Source organism: Urtica dioica, chromosome 1, assembly GCF_054948205.1.
Source record: "Urtica dioica subsp. dioica isolate 48M chromosome 1, U.dioica_male_clone48M_v1_H2, whole genome shotgun sequence".
NCBI classification, from domain to species: Eukaryota; Viridiplantae; Streptophyta; class Magnoliopsida; order Rosales; family Urticaceae; genus Urtica; species Urtica dioica.
Genome location: NC_142756.1, coordinates 7467102 through 7492191, shown reverse-complemented (window position 1 = coordinate 7492191; position 25090 = coordinate 7467102). Strand labels below are relative to the sequence as shown.

The 25090-nt window shown below is 38.7% G+C and overlaps 2 protein-coding genes across 3 annotated transcripts in view; both read left to right on the top strand.

The window, feature by feature from the left end:
* Positions 1–4646: 4646 nt before the first annotated feature.
* The window catches only part of LOC149406918 (acyl-coenzyme A oxidase 3, peroxisomal-like), a 31495-nt gene continuing 11051 nt past the window's right edge, over positions 4647–25090 (top strand). Inside the window, exons 1-13 of one of the 2 annotated variants that reach the window (XM_089609899.1) lie at positions 4706–5365; positions 5533–5650; positions 5774–5881; positions 6033–6205; positions 6306–6405; positions 6478–6552; positions 6632–6762; positions 6935–7070; positions 7178–7297; positions 7971–8117; positions 8202–8306; positions 8398–8499; positions 8885–9514. In XM_089609899.1, coding sequence (XP_089466025.1) covers positions 4908–5365; positions 5533–5650; positions 5774–5881; positions 6033–6205; positions 6306–6405; positions 6478–6552; positions 6632–6762; positions 6935–7070; positions 7178–7297; positions 7971–8117; positions 8202–8306; positions 8398–8499; positions 8885–9130 — 2019 coding nt within the window. In that variant the 5' untranslated portion in view covers positions 4706–4907 and the 3' untranslated portion in view covers positions 9131–9514. Of the gene's footprint in view, positions 5366–5532; positions 5651–5773; positions 5882–6032; positions 6206–6305; positions 6406–6477; positions 6553–6631; positions 6763–6934; positions 7071–7177; positions 7298–7970; positions 8118–8201; positions 8307–8397; positions 8500–8884; positions 9515–25090 lie in introns of those variants that run through there. The other variant, XM_089609892.1, reaches the window with a different exon arrangement.
* LOC149406920 (acyl-coenzyme A oxidase 3, peroxisomal-like) lies at positions 18990–23768 on the top strand. The gene is made up of 13 exons (XM_089609910.1): positions 18990–19734; positions 19919–20036; positions 20163–20270; positions 20833–21005; positions 21108–21207; positions 21545–21619; positions 21698–21828; positions 22100–22235; positions 22347–22466; positions 22576–22722; positions 22806–22910; positions 22999–23100; positions 23279–23768. Exons 1-13 carry the CDS (start codon positions 19277–19279, stop codon positions 23528–23530), a joined length of 2025 nt encoding a protein of 674 aa, XP_089466036.1. The 5' UTR covers positions 18990–19276; the 3' UTR covers positions 23531–23768.

Here is a 25090-nt window from a genome sequence, read left to right as displayed (position 1 = left end):
GACAAGGTCATTTTGTGACATGTTTCACTCGGCCATGACTTGATCATTGGGCCTTGTGAATTAATTTCATTTCATAAGAATTTTATTTGAAAATTCTAAATGGGCCTTTTCTTATGTTGTCATGAACAAGTGAAGAAAATTCTAGGAGTCTTTTCTAGAAATGTTGGGCGCCCATAATACCCAAGAAAGAGAGAATATTTTGTGCATAAATGTATCAAGATACTTGCCAAAAGAAAAAGAGGAAACAAATTTGCATGAGGATGCTTAAGGGAATTCGGCCAAGTGAGTCAAAGGCAAGGCAAGGAACAAAAAAAGAAACAAATCCAAGCCTTCTAGAAGGCTGCCTTGGCCGAGTGACTCATGAGGAAATAAGGCAATATTTTCTCATGAATATGTGATATTCTATAGAAGAGGAAACTACCTTATTGAAGGTGAGACCTCTCCTATAAATAGGAGCCTCATTTCCTCACAATTCATTCATCCAAGTTTAAGAGATTTGAGAGACTCTCTCTCTAGAACTTGTGGCCGAAATCCTCTCTCTCTCTCTAGTTTATTTTCGATTTTTTCTTGTCTTGGCACCTAGGTCCTCACTCGACCTAGTGTTTAGCTCTGCGACTTCGAGACTCGTTCTCAAGTCGTAGTGTTTAAAAGTGCCCACTCACTGATTCCTTCTTTTCGAGTGATTTAGTGATAGAAACTTTCGTGGTTGCTCGAGGTGCCGAGGAAAGGAAGAGAGACGTGCTGCGAGGGGAGACGAGCGTTGCAACTTTCCAAAAGCTTCTACAAGGTTCAAGCTTCAAGAAAGGTTAGTAACTTTAATAGCTCATATTAGTTTTTATTTACATGTACATGCTCTTGTCTAGGTTAGTAAAAACTAGTTTTACTTAAAAAGAAAATTTTTAAAATTCCGCCGCTTAACGAAGCGTTAAACTTTTTCTTAAACCCTAGATCGATTCCAACAGAAGTCTCCAGCCGGCCCACCATGCTCACTCGGCCAATGACCGAGTGAGGCCCCAGGCGGCGCAGCACGCTCGATCGGCCGAAGGCCGAATGAAGCCCCCTGCCGGCCCAACAGCTCACTCGGTCGGCCGCTGGGTGAGTCTTCTCTCGGCCCAGACTCTTCACTCGGCCAATGGCCGAGTGAAGCTCACCCGGCGTCCATTCCTTCACTCGGCCATTGGCCGAGTGAATCTCCCTCGGCGGCCATCGTCTCACTCGGCCATCGGCCGGCCGAGCCTCACTCGGCTGATGGCCGACTCAGCCTCACTCGGCCAAGGGACCCTCAATACGTCCCTTGGTCGCCTATAAATAGAGGGGTCCATCCCCTAGTCCAGGTAATCCGAATTTGAGTACTGAAACGCTGTCGAACTCGTAACTCGCTCGTTTCTCTCAAGTCTCGACCTCTAAACACTAAACCCTCTACAAACCACCTCAATCCTACTAATGTTGAGCGTCGGAGAGGTAAACAGAGGCAACCCATCTGTTTCCCCTTTGTAGTTCACACCTTTCTGTTCACGTTTCAGGTGCTTGGACGAGATAGAGATCACCTACAGCTAAGGGACGGCTTGTGATACCAAGCCCGACACGCTCGAGTCGAGACGAGACCACTTGGTCCGGCCTTGGGTCTAACCGTCTGCGACTCCTAAATCGTTGTCCGAAAAACTGCGACAACACAGATTGTATATTAATGTTTTGCCACGAAAATTGAAACTAACCATCAAAATTCAACCACTGAAATCTTCAAAATCCACATGTCCAAAAATTAAAAAAAACACGTTAACTACTTTCTTAATCGGTTTGATTAAAAAAGAAAACTGCCTAAATTATAATTAGGAACCGAATTAATAAGGGCAAATGTGTAAAAAAAGTCAATTAATAAGATGCCACGTAAGCATATTGACTATTTACAGATTATTAACGAAAGGTTGGCTAAAACACAATTGTCAGCGTTTATGTGGATTATGTAGCCAATTTTTTGTTTAATTTTGTATTAAATCATTTATTTTTAGTTGTATTTTTTTTCGTTTAATTTCTCCTGAATTTCATCAAAATGACAATTGATAATGTTGTTGTATGGATTTACACTGCTCAAGAGAGTAAGCTGCTTATGGTTATGTAATTTTGTACAATAAAAAATAATAAAACATAATTTTATACAATAAATAGGATGAAATTTCTAAATAAGTGTACAGTTGTTGAAATAATATACTTAATAATAAGTTGAAAAACTGCAAACAATAGTAATAAACGAGTGTAAAACATAAATAAATAATTAATAAAAGTAATAAAAACACATAGAATGGTAGCTAATAATCACCTACCCTAGACTAATAATCACCTACCCTAGACTAATAATCAATAAAGGTAAATTACGAACTTATACCCTTACACTTTGTTATATGCCTAAAGACAAATAACTAAAATATAGAGAAAAATAAAGATTAAACGTTTCCATTAATTAATTGTCCAATGATTTCACTGTTACATAAGCCATTTGATAGAATATTCTAAGACCTTTAGCCGATGAATACACAAAGCACGCAGACATTGTATTTCTCTCTAGCACCATGATGGACATAATACTCAAGAGTCAAGACCGAAGAGAAAGATATTTGACATGCGTGTTAAATACAAGAATATTTATGTAAAAAGGTAAATACTTTTCAAAACTTCATCATTTAACGTATTTGAGATACTGAAATTATCACAAACAAAAAAAGAGTCAACAAACAACTAAACGTGATGGCGGTTAGAAAAATGTATACATCAGCATTACGTGCAGCGAATATTATAAATAGATATTGCCTCGAAATTCGAAAATCCACACGAATATCCATGTGCAAGCTGATGATAACGCCTCTGAGCAAAAAACAGAAAGATAACGCTGACTCTTTTTCAAAGCGTGTGGGCGGTCTGACAAATTGATAAAAGATGAACTACGAAATGTCAATTTAATTATCGGTTTAGTTAATTTTTAGTTAACTTTTATACAACCTAATTCTGACGGTGATAAACGATCATCTTTAAATGGATAAATACTATGATGTGGTAGTTCTTAAAATTTTGGGGAAATGACGGCAAAAAGATCCAATGTTTTCGGGTTATTACACTTATGTACGCAACGTTTAAAATTGGTGGGTAAAGTACCCAAACCCAAAAAGTTACTACTCCGTTGGTACCTTGGACGTTAAAAATGAACGGAAGGCGACGTGGCTGCATCTTAAGATACTTGTGAGAATTTTTTGTATATTAATTACCTAAAAAATCAAATAAAACATTGTAAAAAAGAAAAGAAAATAAAATAAAAGAATTAATGGTCACCACAGAATGACTCTGTGGTTTAGTTTCGACCACCCAGGTTCTTCATCGGGGAGCTAGATGGGTTATCGGTGATGGTCACGCCGTGGATGCGTGGAACGATGCCTGGATTCCGTGGTTCGAGTTGCCGCTCAACCGAGCTCCATTCAATCCATTGGTCCAGAAACTCTTTTGGCACCTAGAATGCCCCACCGCTCATAAACCATATTTTCTCTCCAGATTTAGCGAGGAAGATTCTGAAAATTCGTCCCCTCCCTGGAATCCTCGGAGACAAAATTGTGTGGGGAGGAACGAATTCAGGACAATTCTCGGTAAAGAGCACCTATTGGGTGATTGAGAGAGATAGCTTCGGAGAAGAAAAAACGAACTTCAAGAAAATATGGAGAGCCAAAATCCACGAGCATTGGAGGCTCTTCGCGAGGACGGATATGCATATCGACTGACGCAGCGTGGAAAGCGATTCCGCTGTCACCACCACATGCTACTAATCCTGCTGGGTATTTCTTTTTTTTTTTTTTTTTTTTTTTTTTTTTTTTCATTTCTGGTATTGTGTGTGTGTGTATATGATATAGGACTCTGATTTGGGTATTGGAATCAGACTCCTCTCCATTGCGGAGGAGACCTTTGTTTTTTGTTTTTTTTTTTACTGAGAGGAGAGCTTTGTTTTATTTCCATTCATTCTTTTCTTTTTCTTTTTTACAATGTATTTTGCAATGTTTTATTTGATTTTTTAGGTAATTAATATACAAAAAATTCTCACAAGTATCCTAAGATGCAGCCATGTCGCCTTCCGTTCATTTTTAACGTCCAAGGTACCAACGGAGTAGTAACTTCTTGGGTTTGGGTACTTTACCCACCAATTTTAAACGTTGGGTACATAAGTGTAATAACCCAAAAATATTGGGTTTTTTTGCCGCCATTTCCTCTAAAATTTTATAGTTAATACTTTTTTTGTCCTTTTATTTTCATGTAATATTTATACGTTTTAGGGGGAAAAAAAAACTTTTACTATTTTTGTCGTTTTTTCTTACTATGTTTATCATTGACACGGTCATTGATAATAGGAATAAATATACCATCTACGTCAATGCCACGTGTCCCAACTAACCAACAACATAGATAAGATGACAACAACTCAAATCACGTGCCATCGGTTATTCCTTCCAGAACTCACATGCTCTAGTGTCTTTTTTTTTTTTTTTTTTTTTTTTTTTTTTTTTATATATATATTTATTTTAAGAACATTCTTATTTTGATTAAATGAATGTAAGGCTAAGTTCTTCAACTAGTTTACGCTATGTACCTGTCTGATGTTATCTAACAGATTTAATTGACTAAGCAAACTTCTTTATTCTAATCATTACCTCTCTTAAGTCCAGCGAACCTTTCTTATTTTAATTTCCTTTAAAACAATTTCTCAAATTTTTTTTTTTTTCCTGATAAAACCAATTTCTCAATTTAAAGACGAAGAACAAAAATAGTCTCTCATCATTTTAATATTTTCCAGTCTCCGATAACCCCAAGCCTTATTCTTTTCTCTGAAGTAAACTTTGGAGAACCCTGACTCCATTAAAGGACCTTTGAGAAACATGGATAGCGTTTCGCGGCGGACCAGAGTCCTCTCCAACCATCTCCGTCTCCAAACTTCGTCGGAGTCGAGCCTGATCGCCAGTCCGTGCCTCAATTACTCTCCGCCGGAGCTCTCCGAGCTTTTCGATTTTGATCCCAAATCGATGAGGTCTCTTCTAGACGAGCACAACCTCGAGGACCGTGACTGGCTCTTCGGCCTCATGACTCAGAGCCACCTCTTCAATCCGCGGATCGTCGCCGGAAAAGTCTTCGTCTCGCCGGATTACAATCAGACGATGCAACAGCAGAGAGAGATGACGATGAAGAGGATTTCGTATCTGTTGGATCGCGGCGTATTTAAAGGATGGCTCACGGACACGGGAATCGATTCCGAGCTGAGAAAGTTCGCGTTATTCGAGGTCCTCGGGATCTATGATCATTCGCTCGGTATTAAGCTCGGCGTTCACTTCTTTTTGTGGTAAATATACTAGTAAGAATTTAGTTATAGTTTATCCAATAGATACTAAAATTGTTGATGTTACGATGTTTAATGATTTGGTGATATGGATTGTTTTCTGCTGTAATGAAAAATCTGTAGTGGTGGTGAGATTTGAATTTTGATGCTATACATTCAATTCACTTCAGGGGCGGGGCTATTCAGTTCTTCGGGACGCAACAACACCACGAGAAGTGGCTTAGGGACACTGAGAGTTATGCAATCAAAGGCTGTTTTGCAATGTCTGAGTTGGGCCATGGAAGTAATGTACGGAAGTACTGTTTGTTAAAAATTTAGTATATGAGAGAGGAAAAAGAAAAACCGTGTAGCTCTATATTTTAGAATGATTTTTTCTTTTCTTATAAGCTTAGGACTTGATTTTTATTCCAGGTTCGAGGAATTGAAACAGTGACGACTTATGATAGACATTCAGGCGAGTTTGTTATTAACACTCCTTGTGAATCAGCTCAGAAGTACTGGATTGGTGGAGCAGCTAATGTGAGTATTATTACTAGTAAAAATGGATTATTTAAATTTGTGTATTAGTTTTTATTTTTTTATAATTTTTTTTAGTTTATTCGTGTCTTACATGGCCCTTTCGGAGTCGCATTTATTCACTAATATGATTCGTATTCTAATTTGTGTTTAGCATGCGACACACACGATAGTCTTTTCACAGCTCGAAATTAACGGGAGCAACCAGGGAGTGCATGCGTTTATAGCTCAAATCAGGGATGAGGATGGAAATGTCTGTCCCAATATCCGAACTGCGGATTGTGGTCACAAAATTGGTTTAAATGGTGTTGATAATGGTCGGATATGGTAATAGCGTGACCATAACTGTCTGGTATTCATGTTATTTTGTATATTATTCGAGAACCCAAAAAAATTGAGTTGGAGAACTTTGTACTATTGTTTTCAGGTTTGACAACGTGCGGATTCCGCGAGAAAATCTATTGAATTCAGTTGCTGATGTTTCCCCAGATGGCCAATATTTGAGTGCGATAAAAGACCCAGATCAGGTACTTTCTTGAACATCTTTTGATTATTACTTTATATTTATTTACAATCTTAATCATATTTCTTTTATTCAGAGGTTTGCAGCATTCTTGGCTCCCCTGACTTCTGGGCGTGTAAATATTGCAGTTAGTGCAATATACCAGTCAAAAGTAAGATGTTATAGACTTGATTCCTTATTATCTTCAGATCAGACTTGTCTCTGCTTTGATATAATCCGTTCCCCATCAGGTTGGTTTGGCCATTGCCATTCGTTACTCATTGTCAAGGAGGGCTTTTTCTCTTGTACCAAATGGGCCCGAAGTTCTATTGCTTGATTATCCCAGTCATCAAAGGAGACTCATACCACTTCTTGCTAAAACGTAAGCTTCCAGACATGTTGTTACCTATATTTCATTACATTCAATAACCTTGTGTGGAATATTAATTAGCTTCAATAGAATTCTTATCTGCACCATGCATATACTTGAGAACGAACCAGCGATCTCCTTATTATTCTTGAATTGACTTGAATATTTGGTTCCTGTCCTTCAGATACGCCATGACTTTTGCGGGAAATCACTTAAAAATGATATATATGAAGAGAACACCGCAGACAAACAAAACAATCCATGTTGTGTCTAGTGCTTTCAAGGCTACACTTACTTGGCATAATATGCGAACTCTGCAGGTCAGTTATCAAGTACTCTTTAATGAACGATTAATTATATAGAAACAAAGGGAATGGCCATGGTCTATCCCGAGACATAGGATCTAAATCAAGCTGTCTACAAGCAGGAGTGCCGCGAAGCTTGTGGAGGGCAAGGTCTAAAGTCAGAAAATCGCGTCGGTGTTTTAAAAGGTGAACATGATGTGCAGTCGACTTTTGAGGGAGACAACAATGTCCTCATGCAACAGGTACCGATTTCTTTTTCACGGAATGCTACTGAATACTTGATTATGAATATGAAAATGGACATATGGGCATTTGATATCTTAAGACTGTGGACAAAAAATCGTAAGTAACACAACTAGGCGAGACATGCATTAAGATGCGCATGTGATTGAAAGAAAAGATTGAATGCGTAACTCCGACTACGCTGAAGTTTTTTATTAATCTAGGCTGTTAATGAACAAATTAAAATTCGTATGACCAAACATCGAGTAAAAGTGTACAACTACAATAGGCTTTCGTAAATTGCCAACCCATTGAGACAACAGAGGATATGCATCTAAAACCTAAGAGTTGTTGATCTAGCGGTAGGGCCCTTATTTTGTAACTAAATGATCTATTTTCAAATTATGCCCAGCCAGAGCCAGATATAATAATTCCACAAAATTCCGTGATTTACTTATGTTTCACACACACACACACACACACACACACACACACTTACTTTTAGCATATTCTAGATATAAAAAGTTGGTCCCGGTGATGTATTCGAACCAATTGATAACTGTAGGGTTATATATTTAACATTTAAAAATGCAAGAAGAAAAAATGACTCAACCCAGGGATGTATTTGTTATTTTTGCATATTCTTATCCTATGAAGGTTACCTAGCACTCAGATTTTTTAGTTGTATTTCAGGTAAGCAAGGCACTTTATGGAGAATATATTACGGCTCAGAAGAGAAATAAACCATTTAAAGAATTGGGCTTAGAACACATGAACAATGCCTGCCCCGTTCTTCCTTCGCATCTTACAAGCTCTGCTCTGAGAAACAGCCAATTTCAGGTAACATCTACCTTTCTATGCAGATTACTTTTGTAGGAAGTTATCATAATTTGACGTATATATCATCACTTTAACAAATCACAGATGGATGCATTCTGCTTAAGAGAGCGACGTCTATTGGAACTTTTTGTGGCAGAAGTGTCTCAACTGCTAAAACTCGGGGAGAGCAAAGAGAAGGCATTTACTCTGGTGATAATTCTTATTATTTACTAAAACAGTTGTCTTCTCTATAATCTTTGTCACCTGTCTCACCTTTTTTCCTTACCTTTCATTGGAACAGAGCTATCAGCTCGCAGAAGATTTAGGCAGAGCTTGCTCGGATAGAATGATATTGCAGACTATCCTGGACGCCGAGGCTAGAGTACCCGCTGGTTCCTTAAAGGTAACAAAACTCATTGTACAATCTACAATAAAATGGCAGAAAAGTTCGAGTTTGGAAACAACTTAAACACATTTCGGATTTTTTACTCTATGGGAGAGATACTATATTTACATGGTGGTACCGTAAACGATACCAAATGACTCCAATTTTACCGTTGACGATTTTAAAATCTAATACACTGGTGTTCAGGCCTGACAATGTTTGTGTGTTATTATTGATACTATATTAATAATTTATCTGAACTTTCATCATATTATTTACTGGATAATTTATGAACTATTTTGTACGTGGGTATTTGTTAAGAACTTCGAAATGCTAGGTGCCGTTTATAATTCAGTAGATAAGCTTGATTTTTTACTGAAGTTTTTCCTGTTGATCCGTGCAGAACGTGCTAGGAACTTTGAAGTCGTTGTATGCTCTAATTTGCATGGAAGAAGATTCAGCGTTCCTCCGATACGGCCTCTTGTGCACAGAAAAGGCAGCTTTAGTCAGAAAAGAAGTGATGAGACTATGCAGCGAGCTCCGACCGCACGCTCTTGCATTGGTCAGTTCATTCGGAATTCCTGACGCTTTCTTGAGCCCCATTGCTTTCAACTGGGTTGAGTCCAATTCATGGTCCTCCACGATTTAGAACTAAGCTCAGATCTGCTGTTACTTGTTCGTTCTAATAAACGGGTGAGTTTATTATCCCGCTTCCCTGTCTCTTTATAGCTCTATACAAAAACATGTTTTAATGTCTTTCTAATACAAGGAGAATAATTGGTAACAATCTAATTGTCGGCCTCTTGTATGGTTGTAAGAAAAGTGAATTTATGTGGCATTTGAATTTATATGTGAAATAAGTAATATTAATTATAAGATGCGTGATTTGTAACAAGGGGTATTTTAATGGTGCTGTCAAAAAGTCAGTAAAGTTTGTTTTTTAATTAATTTATTTATGGTGCGAGTTTATGGTCTGATAAATGTTATATTTATTGTGTATGTGTGTGGAAAATTTAATGACTGTTTTGAAGAATTTGATGGTAATTTAAGTACAATTCGAAGGTTTTCTTTTTATTGCTGAAAAATTTCAAGTTTATTTAATTTTTTTTTTTTTGGGAAAATTCAATGTTATTTTTTTTTTCTTATAAAATTTGATGCTTCAAGAAATAGTTTAGGTTATTTATATCCGTGGTGGCGCAGATGGGTATAGTTTTCAATTTTTTATTTTGTATAACATAGACGCGGAGTTTTGTGTATAGATTCAAGTTTCACATATCTTTTATGTTTTAGTTTTGATCATGATTCTAAATGGACCTCTCTCTCCTAGTAAATCATACTATATGTATGACAAGTACGTGAACCTTTCAAGTTGTGCAGTCTGACCTAAATTCGGACCTTCCAAGTGAGAAATGCTCGGAACTCTTCTATCAATTTATATGGCATTGGGAAATGGCTACAAATAGTAGCAATTTTGAAACTTTGGACCTAAATAAATTAAACAATGTTTTTGGACACTTCTATTAGTAACTGTAGATATGAAAATATACAGTTGTCATAAATTATAGACTTATAAATTTACAAATAATAACAGTCGTAGATATATAGGTATACAGTTACTAGTAAAAGTGTAAAAAAAGCATAATTTGACTTATTTTGATCCCAAATATCAAAATTGTTATTAGTTGATGTCATTTTCCACCTTCTCCCCTCTCACAACAATAGCCAACTAAGAAACTAAGAAGAAAAAAAAAAAGAAAATAGATTAGGTGAGTGAGATCGCCTTGTCATACAACTAATACCTAACAGATTCGACGTTTAATCAACATTAAGGAAACTAAGAATAGACTAATTATTAATGAGAAATGCAACCTGTCAACAGATTCCTTATCAGCCCCATTCGACTCAATGTAGACAATCTTTGATGAAGGAAAATGAAGGAAATTACACATTAGAGTTTTGAACGCATGGAAGGAAAATGAAAAATAAATTGGCAATTGGCTTCGAATTTATGTTTTGGGAGAAATTGGCAAGGTTATAGCCTTCAACAGGGTCAAGTTTTCTCATTCTCATTTACAGAAAATTCACCATTCATTTTGCTGGATATGACGATAATACATTCTATTACGGTCAATCACCGAGAGAGAAAGAGTTTTAGATCTGCTCAAATGAAGCTAGATCGAGAGAATTCTCATTAGTCTGAATGAATTCTACAAAGTTGGTTATATACAGTGATAACTAACATGATAGCACAGCCCAATGTGGGAGTGACACGTGTATATGTAAATACGCCCCCTCAAGGTGGACGATACATGTTGTGTAGAGACAGCTTGGACATCAATGACCTCAACAGTGGAGCTGGAAGGGGCTTAGTCAGCAGATCAGCGAGTTGTTGACGTGTCCGAACCGGCAACAGCTTCAATGCACCGTGGTTGAGATGGTGTCGAATGAAATGACAATCTATCTCGATGTGTTTGGTACGCTCGTGAAACACCGGATTCGTGGCAATATGAATAGCAGCCAAGTTATCACAAAACAACACAGGCTTGGAAGATTGCTTGATCCTGAAGGCATCGAGCAATTGACGGAGCCAAATTACCTCGCTAGTGGCGGCAGCAATGGCACGATATTCAGCCTCAGCCGACGATTTGGCCACAGTGGTCTGTTTCTTGGAACGCCAGGAAATCAAAGACTCGCCTAAGAAGACGCAAAAACCAGTGATGGATTTGCGAGAATCATGGCAGGTGGCCCAATTAGCGTCCGAAAAAGCTTTGAGCTGCATAGAGGACGAGGAAGGATAAAGTAATCCTAAGCCAGGCTGTGATTTAGTGTCTCAGAGCAAATGATGAGCAGCCTGTAGATGAAGCATACGAGGAGCTGCAATAAATTGGCTCAGAGTGTGCACACTGAAAGTGATATCAACGCGAGTGATGGTCAAGTACAAGAGCTTGCCAACGAGCCTGCGATAATGGGTAGGGTCACTAAGAAGCTCACCATCATCATGAGTCAAAGTAACACGAGGGGTCATCGGAGTATGAACTGGCTTGGCATGCAAGAAACCAAAATCCTCAAGAAGTTGTAAGGCATACTGTCTCTGGGACACAACAATGCCATCAGAGGAACGAGCTATCTCCAACCCCAAAAAATATTTCAAGTCACCACGGTCCTTAAGCTTGAACAAAGCACCCAGAGATAGCTTGACAGACTCAATAGCAGGTAAATCTGGACCGGCAAGGATAATGCCATCGACATATAGCAGGATGACAACGAAATGAGCACCCTCACCACGTGTGAAAAGTGAGTGATCAGCCTGAGATTGCACGAAACCCAGCTGATGTACAACAGCAGTGAATTTAATGTTCCACTGTCGAGAAGCCTGTTTAAGGCCGTAAATAGACTTGTGATCGAAGCCGACAAACCGGCCGTGCGCCAAGTTGAGATCGCTCCTCTTGCGTCAAATAGCCCTGTGGCAGGTCCATATAAACTTCTTCAAACAAATCTCCATTCAAGAAGGCGTTATTGATGTCTAGTTGGACCATGTGCCAACGATCAGCTGCAGTAATTGCAAGAAGCAACTTGACACTCACAAGTTTGGCAACTGGAGAAAAGGTCTCCACATAATCAACCCCTTCCAATTGATTGTAACCCTTTGCCACCAGTCAGGCTTTCACTACTACAAATTTGGTTTTCTGATGCGCATGACTATTAGGTGCGACTAGTCGCACCTAAAAGTCGCATCTAAATGACTTTCAGGTGCGACTAGTCGCACCAGATTGTCAACCCGAAGTATAAAAAATTTCGCTAAAAATTGTTTTTGCTTTTGAGTATCAAGTGCGACTAGTCGCACCCAATAGTAAAAAAAACTATCCGGTGCGACAAAGTCGCACCCAAAAGTCAAAAAAATTTAGAGGGAAAAATTTCCAACTTCTTTTTCGTCTAATATTTTGGTTTAGGCGATGTTTTTTTTCGTTTTAACTCTGAAACCGATTCTTTTTTTCACTGTCTCTCAAATTAGCACGTCTCTTCTTTTCTTTCATCCAATCTCTACCATCTCTTTCTCTCTTAGCTCTCTCTTTGCTCGACCAAGCCCTAAAATCGCCGCCTTCCTGCATTTCCTTCTCTCCGCCACTACTCGACTCAACAACGTATAGCCAGCTCGAGCGCGCGCGAGTAAACCGAAGCCACGAGGCTCAGGCGTCGAACCGGAGAGAGACGTACGAAGCCAGTAGAGCAGAAGTTTTGACCCATGAACAACATAGCACGAACCCATCACGTGAAAAGGTTAAAGGTAATTCGAAAACCCTTAATTTTGATTTCGAATTTAGGGTTTTTCAAGCTGAAATTTGGGGATTTTTTTATTCTTAGAACATGTGTTTGTTTGTTTGTTTTTACATTGCTTGAGTGGGTTTTTGGCTTGGATTGGGCTCGGTTTGTTGTTATTCTTATGTGAAATTCTTTGAGCTAGGGTTTCTGAATTTTAATTGATTTTTTTGGCCGAAAATTGGAAAATAAATTGGGGGTTTTCAATTTATGAAACTTGAATCAGTAAATGGTTTGTTGGGTCTTTGATTTTAGGTGTAAAATTGGATATTTACACGTGCAATTTCAGATTTCTTGTTGAAATAATGTTTGGCTCGGTTTAGTTCATGATTGGAACTGAATTCTCTTAAGTTTCCTTGTTGTTTCAGGACTGAGACTGATTTGAGAATATGAATTTAGGTTATGTGATTGTGTTGTGAGTTTTTTTCTACGTGCTTGACTGTGTGTTTAAGTTGGTTTAATTATAAAATGCTTTAGGTAAAGGACTAGATTTGACCGATGTTTCCGTCGAGCTGCTGTCCCGAGCCGTTCTTTTTTTTTTTTTGTCTGGTTTGGCTCACATGATTTTGTTTATGATTGTTTGAGGTCAAGGCAGACCGAGGATGTTTCGAAGTTGTTTTGTTTTGCACTTTTACCAAGAAGGTTCATGTATTTTTTTGTGTGCCATGTTCTCTTTCTATTTAGTCAATTGGCTATGATTTGATCTTATGAACGGAGGCTGTGTTTGGTGTGTAAACAGTGTTTGTGTTTGTGTGTTTGGCGTTGAGTTGAGTGTGTGTTCTCTGTGTGTGTGTGTGTGTGAGAGAGAGAGTATGGCTGTGTGTGAGTGAGCGTGTGTATGTGCGTATGAGTGTGTGTGAGTGATTGTAACGACTGTATTTGTTTTGCTTCTTAATAGCCATAACTCCGATTAAAAATGTTGAGGCCTGACTGGTGTATTTGTAATGTCATTTTGCAGGTGATTGAAGCATAATTGTGTTGTACCCGCAAATCAAGAATCTTGAGCTGATTCCGTCTATGTGTGTGTGTGTGAGAGTGTGTGTACGTGCCGTGTTTGTGTATCAGTTTAATGTTTTGTTTTAGTTTAGGTTGACTTATATATACACAAATGGATTCATGAAAACTATACTTTCAATTTGATCTAAAGTTTCTTGTTTACTTGTTCAATTTGAATTAAGGATTGTCTGAAGTCTGAACTTTGTACATTTGGTTTTAATGCATATGTGATTCATTTTGGCTATGTGATTCATTTTGACTCTTTGTAACCGAAAAAGTTGTGAAATAATTATTATATAATTAAATTTAGAATAAAAATTAATAAAATCAGCATATTATTTAAAAAAAAAAAGAGAAAGAGCATCAGGTGCGACAAGTCGCACCTGAAAGTCTTGATTATCAGGTGCGACTTGTCGCACCTGATAATCAAGACACTTTCAGGTGCGACTTTTCGCACCTAAAAGCATCAGGTGCGGACTTTCGGGTGCGACTTTGTCGCACCTAAAGTCGCACCTGAAAGTACTTTCAGGTGCGACTTTTGCACTTTCAGGTGCGAAAAAAGTCGCACCTGATGCTATATTTTGTACTAGTGTTTATGCCTGACTAGCATTCCATCAGACCCGAGCTTGTTCTTGAAAACCCAACGACAGCCAATGGGAGTCTTACCAGGAGGAAGCGTGACTACCGACCAGGTTTTATTGGCAATCATGGCATCAAGTTCAACACGCATGGCATCTTGCCAATGCGTATGCTTGACGGCGTGATGATAAAATTGTGGCTCGGAATGCACAGAAACAGCAAGGGCAAAGGCTTTGTATGCCGACGATAAATTTTCATAACCAACCACCATGTCCAAAGTATGTGGAGAGGTCAAATGAGTACCTGCTGATGTTGCCAAGAAACAATGATAGTCCTTTAAGCGCAAAGGCGGATTTGACTGTCTCGCCGAGCGACGTTGAGGAATCACAGCAGGCTCAGAAAGAGAGTTGTCATCAACGGAGACCATTGGAGATTGATGTGATGGCTCCATTGGAGGTTGAGGAGATGGTGCTGTACTTGTCTGAGCAGGGTCAGAGAGAGAATCCTGATTCATCGTAATGGGATCATCATATGAATCACTTTGTATAGGCTGAGGAGCCGGCAGAACAAGATCGTGGAAAAGGTCGACATCAAAATCCGAATCACCAGCTGAGGCAAAAGGGAAGATGTGTTCATGAAACACAACATCTCTTGATAAGAAGAACTCATGCTTATCAATGTCCAAAAGCCGATATCCTTTTACTCCAGCAGGGTATCCAAGAAAAACGCATCGACGAGCACGAGGCTCAAGCTTAGTCCGATGAGCTTTGAGTGTGGAAGCATAGGCAAGACAACCGAAAACACGTAGAGGAGTGTAGTCTACTGGCTTCCCATACAGACACTCAAAATGTGACTTGTTCCCCAAGACTGCTGTCGGAGTTCGATTGATCAGATAAGTAGAGGTGAGAACACATTCTGACCAGAACTTGATGGGAACGCGTGATTGAAAATAGAGAGCTCGAGCGACATTGAGCAAGTGTTGATGCTTCCTTTCAACCACAGAGTTCTGCTGTGGGGTATCAACGCAGGAGAATTGGTGTAGAGTCCCCTGTTTTGAGAAGAAATCAGCAAAAACTAGCTCCCTAGCATTATCTGACCTGAAGCATTTTATTGTTTTGCTAAACTGAGTTTGGACCATAGCACAAAATCTGGGAATTAAGTGATGCACATCAGATTTCTGCTTCATCAAGTAAACCCAACAAAACCGGGAGCAATCATCAACAAGAGTGAGAAAATAATTATGTCCGGAATGAGATTGAATGTGAAAAGGGCCCCATACATCACAATGTATCAAATCAAAAATGTTCTCAGACAGATTATTGGAAGCAGTAAAAGGTAATCGTCTTTGCTTAACAAGTGGACAAACAGTGCAGGGACAATGTTTATTACTGGAAGTGTAATTCAACACCCTTCTAAGAGGCTCTAACTTCTTGAATGATAGATGCCCCAACCTGTCATGCCAAATCTGCGAGGAAGTCTGATTGATTTGAGCTGCTACACCAGTGTCTCTATTGATGATGTACAGGCCTTCACATTTCTCACCCCTGCCAATCGTTTTCCTTAGCCGTGTATCCTGGATTGTAAAACCATTAGCAGTGAATGTGACCTCAAAATTCGAATCTTCAGTCAAAGCATGTACAGACAAGAGATTGTATTTAAAACCAGGGACATATAGAGTATCTCTCAGCACTAGATCACGATTGAGAGCCACATCTCCACACTGATACACTGGAATCACTGTGTAATTAGGCAGTGTGACAGTGGAGTTAATTATTGATCTCAGTCTCAAAAATTGTGAATACTCAGCACAGATATGTTTAGTAGCTCCTGAGTCCAAAATCCATATAGCATAATCACCAGATTTGTTACTAGAAAGACTGTCAGAGAAACAAGCACCTGCATTGTAGGAGAGATGATTGACATCAGTATTGGAACCAGAAGCAGACAAAGTACTCATGTGGCTGGCCAACATTGACATCATCTGGTTGCATTGGTCAAAGAGCTGTGAGGTTGTGAGTGGATAGCCGTGTAGCTTGTAACATTTCTCCATGGTGTGTCCAGGAAACTTGCAGTGAGCACAAACTGGTTTTTCCTTTTCCTTCTTGTACATCTTCTTCTGAATATCATCTTTGACTGCCATGGCCACAGTGTTCACATTCTCCACAATTCCATGATCATTCCCAACACTGCGTTGCTTCTCCTCTTGAGTAATTAATGCAAACACCTTGTTGATGGCTGGAATTGGATCCATGAGCAACACCTGACTTCTCACACTAGCAAAAGAATCATTCAATCCCATAAGGAAAGTCATGACATACTCATTCTGGAAAAACTCGTTCAGCTTCTTCACTCCACCACAAGTACACGTTCCACAGGTACGATTTGGGTGAAAATTGTTCAGTTCCTCCCAAATTGTCTTCAGCTTAGTGAAATACATTCCAACATATTTCTGATCCTGTGACATGTTAGTCAGCTCCCGCTTGAGCTGATAGATCCTTGGTCCATTGGATTGTTGAAATCTCTCGTTCAAATCTGTCCAGATCTCAGCTGCAGACTCACCAAACAAGAGACTCGACGAAATCTCTTTCGAGACCGAGTTCATCAACCAAGCTATGACTATGTGATTGTTACGTCTCCAAGCATTCAGTAGTTGAGGATCAGATCCATCTGACTTCGGAATCGATCCATCAACAAAACCGAGCTTGTTCTTGACAGACAAGGCAATCAACATAGATCTATTCCAGGAAGCATAATTATCTCTATTCAGCAACTGAGATACAAGCACAGTACCTGGGTTGTCTGAGTGGTGAAGATAGTATGAGCTAAGTGGATCATCGATGAGTGACCTTCGCGAAGCTTCAGACACAGGAGATTCAACCACGGAATTGCTCTGCTCTTCCATAGCTAAACAGAGTAAGACCAGACAATGGAGAATTCCAGCACAAAGCTTCAACGAGCTCAACAATGGCGGAAAGCTTGCTCTGATACCATATTACGGTCAATCACCGAGAGAGAAAGAGTTTTAGATCTGCTCAAATGAAGCTAGATCGAGAGAATTCTCATTAGTCTGAATGAATTCTACAAAGTTGGTTATATACAGTGATAACTAACGTGATAGCACAGCCCAATGTGGGAGTGACACGTGTATATGTAAATACATTCTAATGTGCAATTTTCAAATTAAAGATTTATTAATTCAATCATCGACGACTCATTTTCAACATTTGAATAGGATATATGTAACGAGTATTGATAATTTTTGAGATGTACGGAGCCAAATGAAGGTTTAAAATATCGACGGTATACCACGATACACCGTTGGTATCTTGCAAATTGACTCTTGGTAAAATAAAGGCTATAAAGACCAAAATACCATTGGTTGATAGCTTTCGACAATGTGAGTTTCCATAGCATTCGACTGACTTGCCTCCGCTACATAAAAAGAAATCCATTCAGAGGTACACTTCGCAATCCTTCTGTGACCCTCTCATAAATGTAGACGCTACAACTAGTTTTACTACCAACCGACGCGGCCTATCACCGGTCTAGTCATAGATACACCTAGGGGTACTACGTGAAAACTAGTGGGTGCATGAAAAAAAAAAAAAATATTATAATAAAAATTTTAACTATTAGAGACATGAAGTTGGTGGTTGCCTAAGCCAATCACCAGCAATTTCAATTTTTTTTCTTTTTCAAATCAGCGTTTTTTAATAGGTGATGTTCACAAAAATTACTCATTCTTTGATTCCATCATCTTCATTTCCACACAAAAACACCAAATACAACCATTCTATTTTTCTTCTAATTTTCATCGTTTCAAGTCTTTCACTTACTAGTTTATCATTAACAAAGGAAGTGTTTATTTATTTATGAATTTGTGTGCAATGTTCATGATCAATTTACATGGTTTGAGTTTTCTAATTTATCAATGCACACTATAAGTTTGATGAAAGTCCAAATTCATATTTTTTTTTTACAAATCGTGTTTTAAAAATAACAAATTATGCCTCTAATCATTTTGTGTGTTGATTTTTTTCTTCATATAAATATAGACAAGGAAAAATATTTATATAAAAAAAAAATCGACGGCCTCCATAGAAGAACACGCTAGAAGTGCAAAGAAAAAAAGTGAACGACTTTAATGAACTTAAAACAAAATATATTTCGACATTTTGCTGTATTGCTCACACCCAGGGACAAAGTAAGAAATTCAACAAAATATATTTCGACATTTTGCTGTATTGCTCACACCCAGGGACAAAGTCAGAAATTGAAGTTAAAGGGGCTAATATGCGAAAAAGTTGAGGGAGGACTAATTTGTAAATATTTGAGGTAAATTAAAAAATCGTGAAAAAAATGCAATTTTTATTTTGAGGGAGGGCTATAGCACCCCTGAGCACTCGCAACTTCAACCAAACTGCCGTCTTCTCTGACTGCCTCTCACTCATTCACTCATCTTAAATCTTTTCTCCTTCGACTATTGCACTTTCTCCTCATCTTTCTAATGCTGTAAGTTGGGAAAATGAAGCAGTCACTGCAATTTGCAATTTCAGCAAATTTTGGTTTACTTAATAAAATGATGCTAAAAAAAAATCACACGTCATCTTCCATTAAAAAAAAAAAAAATCAAGCGCCTTCGCGAATAAGTCACGGGCTCTCAATTTATTAATTACATTTATTATCCCGCGCAGAAGTCCAACGTACTTTTTTTCTTCTTTTAATTTCCTTGAAAACAAATTTTCAATTTAAAGGCTAAGAAAGAAAAGTAATCTTCATCCTCTTTAAAAAAAAAAAATCACCATCATTTTGATATTTTCCAATCTCCGATACCCCCAAACCATTCTTATCTCTGAAGTAAACTTTGGAGTGCCCTAACTTCATTAAAGGACCTTCGAGAAACATGAATAGCGTTTCGCGGCGGACCAGAGTCCTCTCCAACCACCTCCATCTCCAAACTTCATCGGAGTCGAGCCTGATCGCCAGTCCGTGCCTCAATTACTCTCCGCCAGAGCTCTCCGAGCTTTTCGATTTTGATCCCAAATCGATGAGGTCTCTTCTTGACGAGCACAACCTCGAGGACCGTGACTGGCTCTTTGGCCTCATGACTCAGAGCCACCTCTTCAATCCGCGGATCGTCGCCGGAAAAGTCTTCGTCTCGCCGGATTACAATCAGACGATGCAACAGCAGAGAGAGATGACGATGAAGAGAATTTCGTATCTGTTGGGTTGCGGCGTATTTAAAGGATGGCTCACGGACACAGGAATAGATTCCGAGCTGAGAAAGTTCGCGTTATTCGAGGTCCTCGGGATCTATGATCATTCACTTGGTATTAAGCTCGTTGTTCAATTCCTCTTCTGGTAAATAAATTCAAGACAATTTGTTTATTTATTTATTTGTTAGATACAGATATAGTTTGAGGGTGGGAATTGTTTTGTGCTTTTCAATAATTTTGGAGGGTAAGCTTTGTCTTGTGTTTGTACTAATCTCTAGTGAAATATCTGAATTTATGAGATTTGATATTATACATTCAATTCACTTCAGGGGCGGGTCTATTCAGTTCTTCGGGACAGAGCGACACCACGAGAAATGGCTTAAGGACACTGAGAGTTATGCAATAAAAGGGTGTTTTGCAATGTCCGAATTGGGCCATGGAAGTAATGTACGGATATATACTATTTAAAAAAATTTAGTGTAGGAGAAAGGAAGAAGGAAATGTGTAGCCTCTATTTTATTATTTTTTCGGTTTCGTTTTTCCTAATTAGTTTAGGACGAATTTTTTTTCCAGGTTCGAGGAATTGAAACGGTGACAACTTATGATAGAAATACAGGCGAGTTTGTCATGAACACTCCTTGTGAATCAGCTCAGAAGTACTGGATCGCTGGGGCAGCTAATGTGAGCTGTATTACTCTTAAAATGGCTTGTTAGATTTATTAATTATTTTTTAAGAGAAGCGAAATTTAAAAAAAAAAAAAATTAAGAAGGTTCATCTGGAAGAAAGCAAAGTACAAGCTGGATCGCATTAGGCCAATCTCGGGAGAGATCGGAACGGCTAAAACTGGAAAGGGTTGAGATCCAAAAGCCAATACTCTTAAATATATATATTGTCTCACAGAACCTCGAACGAGAAAGCTTTATCGTCGAAAATACATCTATTTCTCTGATACCAAATAGGCAAAAAAAGCTGTTCTAGCCGCTTATGGTCAGATTTCTTGCAAGTTTCAAATCCCGGGAGATGTCCCCGACCAACGTTATACACGGCATTCAAATAGTTCCACTGATAGGGCCATGTGTCGCAATTTCATTGGACCAAATGTTTAGACTGCGCTTATATAGAAACGCCGTGTGATATATTCCACTGCGCTTCAATATTAGCAATACCAACGCCCCCGTATGCTTTAGGCCTTGTTCACCGCTGTCACATCTATTCACTGTTGTGACACATATTTGTGCTTAGGATGCGACGCACACAATAGTCTTTTCGCAGCTTGAAATCAATGGGAGCAGCCAAGGAGTCCATGCGTTTATAACTCAAATCAGGGATGAGGATGGAAATGTCTGTCCCAACATCCGAACTGCTGATTGTGGTCACAAAACTGGTCTAAATGGCGTTGATAATGGTCGGATATGGTAATACCGATGCCCTTAGCTGACTGGTTTTCATGTTTATATATATTTGAGGACTTAAAAAAAAAAAATGGAGTTTTGAGATATTTGAACTATTTTTTTCAGGTTTGACAACCTGCGGATTCCAAGAGAAAATCTGTTGAATTCAGTAGCTGATGTTTCCCCAGATGGCCAATATTTGAGTGTGATAAAAGACCCGGATCAAGTACTTTATTGAGAACATCTTTTAATTATTTCTTTTACGATGTGTATCTTTTTTCAGATTCTTAGTCATATTTATTTTAGGGTCCGTTAGATATATAGTCATATTCATATTGCCATTTGCAAACGTTTCGTAAATCTTAGGTAAATAGTCACGTCCATGTATTTACACGTGTAAATTGACGTAAATACCCCCATCATATTATTTCAATGAAAGGGCAAACCAGGAATGACACGTCATCTTTATGACTATTTACCTAATATTTACGAAACATCGGCTATATAGCAATCTCAGATGCCTAAGCTGGGTAGTTACCTAATTTTTTGTTTATTTTATGCAGAGGTTTGCAGCATTTTTGGCTCCCTTGACTTCTGGGCGTGTATATATTTCGGTAACTGCCATTTACCAATCAAAGGTAATATTATATAGGCTTGATTCATGGCTTCCTTCAAATAAATTTTGCTCTGCTTTCATACATTGTGTTCCCTATCAGATTGGTTTGGCAACCGCCATTCGCTACGCATTGACAAGGAGGGCTTTTTCCCTTAGGCCAAATGGGACCGAAGTTCTATTGCTCGATTATCCCAGTCATCAAAGGAGACTCATGGCTCTTCTTGCTAAAACGTACGTATTCTTCAACGAGGTTTCCTTTTTTTTTTTTTTTCAGTTTGTTTTAAATCGTTTGGCCTTGCTGCTGCAAGTGTGATGATACTTCACCCGAGTAACTTGTTACTTTACATGTTATTGCCCGTCTTTCATTGCTCATAATGATCTTGTATGAATCAATTAACGTAATTACAAAATTTATCTGCATCATGTCTATGCATTCAGCTCATAATAAACCAGATATTTCCTTAGTATTCTTGAATTTACCAGTGTGATTCTTATCGTTCAGATACGCCATGAATTTTGCGGGAAATTACTTGAAAATGATTTATATGAAGAGAACACCAGAGACGAAAAAGACACTCCACGTCGTGTCAAGCGCGTTCAAGGCTATGCTTTCATGGCATAATATGCGAACTCTGCAGGTCGGTTATCAAGTAATTCTAACATGAAAATGTATGGCTGCATAGAAACAAAGCAAATATCTATGTTCTGTCACGAGTTGCCTGATCTATATCAATTGGATTAACAAACAGGAGTGTCGTGAAGCTTGTGGAGGGCAAGGTCTGAAGTCTGAAAATCGTGTCGGCGTTTTAAAAAGTGAACATGATGCACAAGTCACTTTTGAGGGAGACAACAATGTCCTCATGCAACAGGTATCGATATTTCTTTTTCACACAACACTTTCTCAATCACTTTATATGCTTGTTATCGATGAACGGGAGGAGAAAAAAAGAATTTTAGGATATTTGAGTTGTCTATCAGGTAAGCAAGGCACTGTTTGGAGAATATATTACAGCCCAGAAGAGAAATAAACCATTTAAAGAATTGGGCTTAGAACACATGAACAAGGCCTGCCCAGTTCTTCCTTTGCATCTTACAAGCTCTTCTCTGAGAAGCAACCAATTTCAGGTAACATCGTCCTTTCTTTGCAGATTACTTTTGTAGGACGTTATGAAATTTGACATGTATATCATCACATTGACGCATCACAGATTGATGCATTCTGCTTAAGAGAGCGACGTCTATTGGAACTTTTTGTGGCAGAAGTGTCTCAACTCCTAAAACTCGGGGAGAGCAAAGAAAAGGCATTCACTCTGGTGACAATACTTATTATTTACTCAACCAGTCGTCTTCTCTAACATCTCTGCCATCGCTTAACCTTGTTAGAACCTTTTCTTGGAGCAGACTTATCAGCTTGCAGAAGATTTAGGCAGAGCTTTCTCAGATCGCATGATATTGCAGACTTTCTTGGACGCCGAGGCGGCTGTAGCCGATGGTTCCTTAAAGGTAGCCACGCATTTGGACTTTCTCGTTATTTTGAGATATACTATATGATCGTAGTGGATTATTTATGGACTGCTTAGTTTATATGAATTTCGTCAAGAACTTCGAAATGCTAGATGCCGTTTATAATTCAGTAGATAAACTTGTTTTTTACTGATATTTCTTCTGTTGATCCGTGCAGAACGTGCTAGGAACTTTGAGGTCATTGTATGCGCTAATTTGCATGGACGAAGATTCTGCGTTCCTCCGATACGGCCTCTTGTGCACAGAAAAGGCAGTTTCAATCAGAAAAGAAGTGGCGAGACTGTGCAGCGAGCTCCGACCGCACGCTCTTGCATTGGTCAGTTCATTTGGGATTCCTGATGCTTTCTTGAGCCCCATTGCTTTCAACTGGGTTGAGTCCAATTCATGGTCCTCTACGATTCAGCACTAAGCTCAGATCTGCTGTTACTTGTTTGTTCTAATAAACGGGTGAGTTTATTATCCCGCTTCCCTGTTTCTTTATAGCTCTATACAAAAACATGTTTTAATGTCTTATTATTACGAGGAGAATAATTGGTGACAATCAAGTTGTCGACCTCTTGTATGGTTGTAAGAGAAGTGATATTATGTGGCATTTGAATTTATATGTGAAATAAATAATATTAATCGTAAGATGTGTGATTTGTAATAAGGGGTATTTAATGGTGCTGTTAAAACATGTGAAAATTTAATTTGTTCTAGAGCGATTGATACAATCCTGGTAATCGGACCTTAAGCTCTCTAATGGAGCAGCATAAAGAACTCACTTAATGAGAGCATTCCATCAACATTACAAATTGAGAAGATCACTCCAAAATTATAAATTTGTGAAAGCTTATGGAAATAATCGGATGATTTTATTTCTTATGAGAAAGCCCCTTAAATAGAGGTTACATGGTACGTATGGTTACAAAGAGATATAAGATATTAACTCCTAAATATATGCAAAAATCAGGAAACTAAGGAAACTAATTATCTACAGGATAATATCAAATCTTTGACCAAGTAAATGCTATAATAAAAAACCTAATCTGACTGATTCCTTCACTCCCCCTCAAGTTGGCAAGTATATATCATACATGCCTAACTTGGAAATCATCTTTTTAAACATTGGTCGAAACAGTCCTTTTGTGAGAACATCCGCAGTTTGCTCGGTTGTTCCTACAAATGGGATACAAATGACGCCTGCGTCCAGTTTTTCCTTTATAAAATGCCGATCCACTTCAATATGCTTCGCCCGATCATGTTGAACCGGATTGTGAGCAATACTTATTGCAGCTTTGTTGTCACAGAATAACTTCATTGGCAATTCAATCTTTAGCTTCAATTCTTCAAGGACTTTTCTTATCCACAGCAACTCACACACTCCATTAGCCATTGATCGGTATTCGGCCTCAGCACTACTCCTTGCCACCACACTCTGCTTTTTGCTTCTCCATGTTACTAAGTTGCCCCAGACATACGTACAATACCCGGAAGTAGATCTTCGATCCACATCCGACCCTGCATAGTCGGCATCGGTGAAGGCTTCAATTCCCCTGTCTTCTCCTTTTCTGAATAGGAGACCTTTTCCGAGGCAGCTCTTTAGGTAGCGTAGTATTCTGTTGGCCGCTTCAAGATGTTCCTCAAATGGACAGTGCATGAACTGGCTTATCATACTTACCGCGAAGGCGATATCTGGCCTCGTGTGTGATAAGTAGATTAGCCTGCCTACCAGACGTTGATATTGCTGTGTGTTGACCGGAACCCCTTCCTTGATATTTCCCAGCTTCAAGTTCGGATCTATTGGTGTATCTGCAGGCTTGCACGCAGTCATTCCAGTATCTTGAAGTAGGTCGAGGATGTACTTGCGCTGCGAAACTGAGATTCCCTTCTTTGACCGAGCAACTTCCATTCCCAGAAAGTATCGCATCTCTCCCAAGTCTTTTACTTCAAATTCTGTAGCAAGTTTCCTTTTCAAAGCCTCCATCTC